Source organism: Salvia hispanica, chromosome 3 (genome assembly GCF_029641045.1).
Source record: "Salvia hispanica isolate PSC_SH4W2 chromosome 3, Shi_PSC_v1, whole genome shotgun sequence".
NCBI lineage: Eukaryota > Viridiplantae > Streptophyta > Magnoliopsida > Lamiales > Lamiaceae > Salvia > Salvia hispanica.
This window is the reverse complement of record NC_142694.1, coordinates 25982597-25991667: the sequence shown is the minus strand read 5'-3', so window position 1 is coordinate 25991667 and position 9071 is coordinate 25982597. Positions and strand designations below refer to the sequence as shown.

The 9071-nt window shown below is 31.8% G+C and overlaps 1 protein-coding gene across 2 annotated transcripts; it reads left to right on the top strand.

Annotated features, from left to right (window-relative positions):
* The first annotated feature begins 1540 nt into the window (after window positions 1–1540).
* LOC125215782 (basic helix-loop-helix protein 80-like) lies at window positions 1541–3754 on the top strand. 2 transcript variants are annotated; one of them, XR_016136745.1, is made up of 8 exons: window positions 1541–2016; window positions 2094–2243; window positions 2329–2394; window positions 2511–2579; window positions 2658–2744; window positions 2836–2970; window positions 3080–3174; window positions 3402–3754. XR_016136745.1 is itself a non-coding variant. In XM_048117325.2 (8 exons), exons 1-7 carry the CDS (start codon window positions 1747–1749, stop codon window positions 3144–3146), a joined length of 852 nt encoding a protein of 283 aa, XP_047973282.1. In that variant the 5' UTR covers window positions 1544–1746; the 3' UTR covers window positions 3147–3174; window positions 3402–3754. The 2 variants fall into 2 exon arrangements, 1 of the variants encoding a protein (XP_047973282.1); XM_048117325.2 differs by having other exon boundaries at window positions 1544–2016; window positions 3072–3174.
* The last annotated feature ends 5317 nt before the right edge of the window (window positions 3755–9071 follow it).

The following is a 9071-nucleotide window of genomic DNA, read 5'->3' as shown; positions in this document are numbered from 1 at the left end:
AAAATAAAAAGAGATCATAAACTTTTTAAAGATCTTATTACAACTACAATACTCTACAGAAACAATTTGCTAACTTTTTAATTAGTGCATTGTTGGACTTATTTTGGCCTTCAATTAAATCAAAGAAAAGCATCAAAAGAATCGGAGACACTTTACACATGGATAAACTTCAAACGCCTTATGATTTATCCACTTCAATTTTCTTTAAATTCAATGTATAATTCTTTATTTTTTATGTTTGGTGGCAGTTGAATGAAGTTCTGATTGACTCATCACATGTCTTTCTCTATAAAAAATCGAAATAAGAAAAACGACACATATATACCACATTTGATCAGAGGAATTATTTCAATCTCGTCAAACTTCAGATATAGTATAAAATAGTAGTATTACACAAATGAATAGAGACAAAATTAAACTTGTAATTGAGCTCACATTTGATGACCTTCAAGTAAATGTTACATCTTCCGTAAGTGATTTGAAGTCCCGATTTAGTATTTTGATCTATCCACAATGATCCTTGACGAAGAGACTCGATTTATTATTTTGGTCTGATCGTGACTATTATGACCTTTAAGTAAATGTAACTTCTTTTGTCTATGATTAAAAGTCTCGATTTGTTCATTTATAATGGTTTAAAGAATTCCGATTGTTATTTCGATCCATTCGTGACTAGGAGACTTATATATATATAATATGGACATAAAGATGAAAGTGTCTGACTTATGGAGAAAGAGTTCATAATTAATTGTCCCAAAATATGAAGAAAATAGAATTTGTGGGTCATCACACCAATTGTCTTTTGTTTCTCTTTTTGGCAATCTGGATCTGAATAAATTTAGGTGTTAGCAAATGGAGGAGCAAGATAGGCCAATCATCAAATCTTGGGGTCAAATATAATTAAAGTACCCTCCCAATTCATTAAACAAACCCATAAATTATCTTATCTTATTTATGGGTTGGATTAGACTTTTAGATATATACTTAATTAGGGCCATATTAGTTTATTCATAATGTAAGTGATAAGTTGGAATGTAAAATAAAGCAATTTGCTCATAAATCATAAATGCCACATGCCATGCCTCCACAGCCAAACAACATTACTTTTGTATTTTTCCTTCCTCGATCAATATGTATTTAATTTTTCTTTCCCAATATCCCATTTGGATCGGATATTCAAAGACATCATGTTTCTTCATAATTTTCAAGACTTTTAATATTAGAGACAAATTTAACTATCTCTACTACACCAAGAGTGTGCAACAATTGCTTTGTTAGTCGTCCACAACGACCGCAAAACTTTCATTTCGGAACACTCATCTTTCTAATTTACGCACAATATACACGGTCTATCATCTCAACTCACTATTTGCTCTTGACGGAACATTTTCTCCACCAACCAAATACTAAAATACAAACCTAACATTGTAAGAACATATAAAATTTAGTAAAAATATTATTAGAGGGGAAGACTAGTCAAATTATAGGTAGTATATATCTGCATAAATTCTAAACTTACTGCATGGTTATTATTACTACTATTAGATACTCTCTCTCTCTCTCTCTCTCTAGTGCTTATATGTATAGCTGAGCCCTCTTGACATTGCAACAGAATCAGAACCATAATCTGATATCATAGAGAGAGATTGAAAGAGAGTAACAATAATCATCCAATTCTTGAGAATCTCTCTCCTATCACTTTCTAAAAAGTTTCCTTGTTCCAATTCCAAAGCAAGAGCAAAAAACATGGCAGCCTTTTCATCAACATCATTTCAGCAGCACCACCCTTTTCTCCTTGACTCTCTCAATTTCCTCCCAAACTCCTCCACCATTCATCACCAAAACCTAATCCAAACCACAGCCAATGATTTTCTCCCCAACATGGATAACAATTCCTCTTCAATTGTGACTGATCATGATAAGCATGAAAGCAGTGACCAAATCACTCAACAACACTTCATGGATAAAAAGAGGAAATGCAAGCCGCGGTCTTGTGCGAATTCTGCTCAATCCAAGGTTACTATTTTATTTCACATGTTAGTATTAATTTTTTTTCCTTTACATGGCTTGTAATTTTATGTGTATTGTTATAGGATAAGAGAGAATTGAAGGGAAAGAAGCAGAAGAAAATAAAAGATGATGAAGAAAAGAAGAATAATTCCAAGGAAAATAAAGCTGCAGACTACATACATGTAAGGGCTAGGAGGGGCCAAGCTACTGATAGTCACAGTCTTGCTGAGAGGGTATATTAATTTCACATATTTTTAAATTTCATTTTATTTTTTTTAATTTGGACAGAAATTATATAGTACTGTGTGTACAAATCAGGTAAGGAGAGAGAGAATAAGTGAAAGAATGAAGCTCTTACAAACTCTTGTTCCTGGTTGTGACAAGGTGAATTCTTCAACTTCAACAATTTAATTTGGGAAAAATATTGATATTATTAATTAAGTTTAGTTTGTTTAGATGTGTTTTGGTGACAGCTTCATGTGGTTTTGTGTGACAAACAGGTAACTGGGAAGGCCCTCATGTTGGATGAAATTATTAATTATGTCCAGTCCCTCCAAAATCAAGTTGAGGTGATTATTTATTTATATAATACTACCATGCTAGCTAGCTAATTCTTTTTATACTTCACTAATTTATATTTTTTGCAGTTTCTCTCGATGAAGCTTGCTTCTGTGAATCCCATGTTCTATGACTTTGGGGTGGATTTAGAATCATTCATGGTCAGGCCTGATCAGGTACAAATTTATGTTTTCTTTAATTTAACAAGTATTTAATTTATTTTACTTTTTATTGTTAATTAAATCTAAGTATGATTTTTGCATGCAGGAACTAAGTGACTTGCAATCTCCAATGCCAAGCATGCAAGAATGCAGCCCCACAACAGCCAATAACTCTAATTTTCTTGAAAATCCTATTTTATTTCAACAACCTCAACTTCCATGTGTCCTCCCACACCCACAGGTATATTATGCATCTACATTTTAATTATTTTTTTAGTTTTTGTATATAATTTTTTTAGACTACTTTAATGTAAGATGGATAAATTATACTATCATTTTCAGGGAAGCAGACAGACCTTGTGGGAAGTGGATGAGCATAGGATTCAACAACAGCCTGTTTTCATTCCATTAATATAAATTCCAGCATCTGCCCTACAACCATCTGGTTAGCACTCATTCACTGTCTCAAAATAGTTCTACTATTATTTTGTTAAATAATTAATCAAAACAAATTGAGTGTATACAGTGGTTTAATTTGAAAGAGTTATTTGCCATTTATTTGATAACGGACTAAACATTTATGTCTTTTAATTTATAACTTGATGTATTTATGCTAAATTAAGTGTTTAATACTTTTACTAACAAATTGTTTTCTCCCATGAATCTTTTCAGGTATGTTGTAAAAAATTGATATTGATCGAGGAAGGACAGTGGGAAATCAAAGCTAATGCTCATAATATTTCTAATTAAAAAAGGGGCAAAAACAATTCAAGTCGCGTTTATAGATTTTATGAGTATCAGATCCCTTTGTTCCTCTTTAGAATTTGACTCTCAAAATGGCAGCACATTTTCCTGTGCTTGTAAATTTAGGCACAAATTATGTAATAGGAAAAGATTTATAACTAGCATTTCCATGCGTTGAGAATATTGTACTGTATTTAATTAATGTTGTGAATTAGTATATTATATTCTTGCCGACATATGGTTATTTCAATGAATTCAATAGATCAACTTATTTTCTCTTATATTTCATTCAAAAATATAATTTATTTTTGTTACTTCTAGTAATTTATTCGTGAGATTATAAACCGTGCATTAATTGACCATTAAGTAGTAGGATACCTAAATTTTCTTATCACAACATGATTATGTGACTTATGTCTAATTAAGAGGACAAATCTTTAAAACTGATAGCTAGTTTTGGGTAGGGGTGGCCAATTTTATGGGTTGGTTTGAATTGTTATAGTGTCAACCCTATACGATCCAACCCAATAATGTCTAACTTGTTAATGAAATTATCAACTCGAACACGAATCCGATCTGTTACCTTCAAACACAAACACAACACGAACTCGTTAATGCCATGATATAATATGTTTTGGTATACACGATAACGACTTGAACCTGGGATAGCCTGCTCGCTTGCACTTGTAGAAGTGACGCTTGTCATAATAGGATACCCGCAATGCGTCCCTAACATGTTTCATCCCCCCGAAACACAACACATGGGGCATATTTTGGATGCCTAGATCAAGATGCATGACTGCCAAACTATATACTCGCTCTGTCCTTTAAAAATATGAATTATTTCTTTTAATCCGTCTTTTAAAATTATAAACTTTCTAAGTTGGAAAATTAATGAGGTGGGACTCATTCTCCATTAAAAATATTTCAATTTTTTTAATCTATTGTGAATTAAAACTATTACCCATTCTAAAGTTTATGTTTTAAAGTAATTGTTGGAGTATATGAAGTAATTTTTTTATAATTTTTAAAAGTGATGATTGAAGTATATAAAGAAATTTTTTAATTAGGTTTAAATATAGAATGGACATCTGACCAAGTCTGTTTCAAATAAAAGATATGATCTACAGAACTTTAAAATTCTTCTAGGCGACAAAATTATTAAATAGTGCTATGAATTATTGAGAGCGGTGTTTTATATCACGTGACAAAATTTGTTATCGTGTGAGGGCAATTAGTCATGTACACTACATAAGTGTATATAGGTAATGCCCCTCCATTTGCCAATAAATATTTTATATTATTATTTAGAAATTTGTTAGATGCTTTAAGCTTTGATTGTAGGAGTGGTAGTCTAACGAATAAATTGAGAGAATTAACTCGATAGAATTTGAATAGGCTAAGTATATATAACATGCATGATGCATGAGCTATGTAGGCAAGTATCCCATTTAACAAGAAGAAGCAAGTCAACCTCGAAGGGGTTGGATTAGGGTTAGGGTTAGGGTTAGGGTTAGGGTTAGGGTTAGGGGTTAGGAGTTAGGGGTAGGGATAGGGGTAGGGTAGGGCTTAGGATTAGTTGAGTCAATTCGATTGCGAGGTATAGACTTATTTATTAGTTAGTCCAAATGTTAACAGCTGAATGTCAGATTACTTTTTTCATAACCTTTAATACAATCATATTGAGAGATGTGCATGCGATTCTGGTAAGATTAATCATTACAAGGCAACAAAATAAATCAATTATTCCTTTCCTTCTTTCGAAACAAACATAAAATATTTTTTTCGACAGTTTTATTTTTCTTAATTTAATTCCATTTAGTAGGATATAAAGTCAAACAAGTGACATTAACATAAGAAAGACCTTCTTAAATAACATTAACAAAAGAAAGGGACTTCTATCAAAAATCATAATCAAACCAATTCAATTCAATTCAAATAACTTAAACCAATCATAAATTACTCCCTCCTTCTAGTAAAATAAGAGAGATGAATAGAATAATAGTTAAAATAGCATTAGTGGATTAGTGTGACCCACGTTATTATTAAGAATCACACAAGATTAATAAGAACAATAAAACCTATACAGTGATAATAAACCAAAACACTAAAAAACCAAAAACCTTTTGTGTAAACCTATATTTGTTAAAAATATTAATCAAAAAATATATAGCAACTTACTTTTGTGTAAACACATGTTATTCACCAATTGATAGCTTTAAATGATCACCTCCAAATGGATTACAAATTTCCACCTTGCATGCTTAAAAAACTTATAGAAAAAGTTTTCGAAAAGATGCAAAACCAAATAATTTGATATAAAAAACTACATATTTCCAACAACTACTTTACTCAAAAATGGAAGTTGAGTCATTGTTGATAAGGGGCTTCAAGATTTTTGCCACTTCTGATGGAGCCACCATCATAAAGAAAAGAGACGAATGAATTGCGATAAATAAAAAAAGTAAGTATTCTGTATTGCATATGTCAAATCACACACACACACACACACATGTATATATATGTGGCGTTATTACATAACTAAAACATCCCAGAAACACCTGGAGAAACATGAACAGTATTGATGAGATCTATGTCGAAAAAGAAAAGAAAATAAAGCATAACTTGTGGCTTCTATCTTGACATTTCAAGAAGTGATAAGAAACTGATTAATTAGTGGTTTAATTCGTCATATCTAATTAAAGTGAATTTGATATTACTAGCTAGGCGCTCTTATAGCCTTATATAGATGGACAATCGATGAGCCCACTATTGATTAAGATGAGACACTCATATATTAAAAACACAAGAAAAATAAAATAATTGTGGAAGCGTCTCGAACATCTCTGTGGAGTACTTTGTACATTTAATGCTTGCTTTTACCATACAATATTCACATATTTTATCCATGTACAATTCATTTACCATGCAATTTTATACTATATTAAGGAATTGTCAAGTCATTCCATCATTCCATGTAAAACATTTGAAAAATGTGAATATGTAATCTATTTTGTTTCCTGCTGGATTTGGTATAGAGCATTTTTCAAATCAACTCTTGTTTTTCATCCTTGCAGTGGAAATGAAATAGGAAAGAATGAATTGAAAAGAAAAGTTAAAAAGTGTTCGTATGTATATGTAACGTAGCTTTCGAAATGACTAGAAATATAAGTTAATACATGTAGTAGAAATAGGAGGTTTGATTGAGATCTGTCATTTCGTAACGCTTTAATTGTGTTTCGTTGAAACATCCTAGTCATGCCTCCAAGCACCTATCTAGCCACCTAGATCCACATCTAGGATTTTTAATATACTCTATATAAATTCTTTCATATAGTACGAGATAGTAGTACCCAATTATTTTAATGTTGATTAGTATAGCAATTGTCGTCTATAAGAGAAAAGAGAAAAGGTCAATGTCAAATCGATGTAGGACAAGAATAAGAGTTTCAATGCTATGTAAGTGTGGTTTGGAATGCATATTGAAATTTTATGCATGAATTAAACCTACAGATCTGCACGAATGGGCCAATATACACATCGAACTTCCACATGTAAAACAAATTAAGAAATCCATCGTTAATTTGGGATTGCTCTGATATATGTTAAAATGGGTACTTATAATTTATAAATCCTCATAAGATGGTTGGATTATCCAATAATAGTACTCTAATTTTGGAAACTCTTGTAGAAAGAAAAAGTACTCTCTCGTCTCATTAAAGATGACTCACTTTCCTTTTTGGTTTGTCTCAATCAAGATCACTCATTACTAAAAAAGGAAACACCTTTTATCTCTACATTATTCCATATCTCTTACTCCCTCCGTCCCGCAAAGATTGTCCAATTTTTTCATTTCCGTCTGTCCCACAAAATTTGTCTCATTTCACTTTTACCATTTTTGGTAGTGGACCTCATATTCCACCAACTCATTCTTACTCACATTTTATTATAAAGCTAATACTTTAAAAGTAGGACTCACATCCCACCAACTTTTTCAATTCACTTTTCATTACATTTCTTAAAACCTGTGCCGGGTCAAAGTGGGACTATCTTTGTGGGACGGAGGGAGTACTTTATTCACTCCACTTAATACTCAAAATAAAGTTGCATAGATTCTTGTGCCGCTCAAAGAAAGGGTCATTTTCTTTGGGACGGAGGCAGTAATTAAAGTATTGCTGGTGAATAATGAGTATCACCACATTAGAGAGAAAATAGTTTCCAAAATTAAAAAGTGCATACTCTTGTAGGATGGAGGGAGTAATTAGTATCAAGTCGGTGTAGGACAAGAACGAAGGTTTAACAAATTTACGTTTTTCCCATGTAGAATTCTTATATATATACACCATTTACACATTTTAAGCATTATAACTGAATTGAAATCACGTATTCAAACTGGAAATAGACACTATAATTTCTTCAACGTGTGTGTGTGTGTGTATAAAGATGAATACATATGTTGCGGGTGCATGGTAATGGTACAATAAAATAGTGTGTAGGCAGTGTATATTAAATGCAATGAGAGAGGTGGTGTGGTTCAAAATTAAAGAGACGAACACGATGAGTTATGAATCAAATTAATCGACGTAGCAGTTTTTGTTGCAACCTAAACGACATTTCTCTGATAAAGAAATCACTATACACGGCGCCCCCACCTTTTCGATTATTTCAGTTTTTTTCCATTTATATTTCTTCTTTGGGTTGTATTACGTCCGGCAAGAATTTATCTCTTGTAACCCCGGAATCCCCAACACAAAAGTGTCGCTATTAAATCATCTTTATATCTATGTAGCCAAGGACAACGCACGATCAATATTACAAACTAGTGTTAAAACTCTTAATTAAATCTTGTCTTACATCGATTTGGTGTTGATCCTAGCTCATTTATATAAATATGGATAACCCTCCTCCTTATAACGCCTTTTAAGGGGTGAGTGACTCATTTCTAATATAGTATCAGAGCAAGCTCAAGTCGATGATGAATTTTATCTCTTTACTCTTATCTTGCATACCCACGTGATGAAAGCCCGATGTGTCATTCCGGGCCACACATAAAGAGGCATGTTAAAACTCTTAAATCTTATTTCATATTATAGCTTAGTTATGATCATAGCTTATCTGTGTAAGTAGGAATAACCATCTCCCCTTGGGGTGCACTAGCTATTTCACTTTCTGCATTTCTTTGTCAATGTAAGGTAACAACACACCACCTCAACGAATAGACTTTTGATTTTTCTAAATTAAAGTTACACCATTTTTTTTTCATATCCAAAGAGATCGACGCATTTTAGGAATTATAATTATTCGTTACTAAATAGTACTAGTAATAAGAATATGAACATATATAGGGAGTAACTACTAAGAGCATTTGAGTTTGAGGTAAATTGAGAGATAAATTCTTATAATTATCATATTTGTCTTCTTTTTATAAAAGTAATAAATTTCAAAGGAAAAAGATAAATACCTCTTTTCTTGGAAACTGATTTTTTATGAAGAAAAAAGTAAATGTAATACTAGTTATTTCTTTCTCTTATATTTATCTTTCCCTTCGAGATGCTTTAAGGGTACATTATATCCTGGCAGTGGGCACACCTATTTTAA

What these genes read in the sequence shown, in the direction of transcription:
- LOC125215782 (XM_048117325.2), top strand. Translation starts at nt 1,747, where the DNA reads ATGGCAGCCTTTTCATCAACATCATTTCAGCAGCACCACCCTTTTCTC. An exon ending in TTGTTCCTGGTTGTGACAAG is followed by an intron (nt 2,395 to 2,510) that starts GTGAATTCTTCA and finishes TGTGACAAACAG; the next exon opens with GTAACTGGGAAGGCCCTCAT. An exon ending in CCCTCCAAAATCAAGTTGAG is followed by an intron (nt 2,580 to 2,657) that starts GTGATTATTTAT and finishes TATTTTTTGCAG; the next exon opens with TTTCTCTCGATGAAGCTTGC.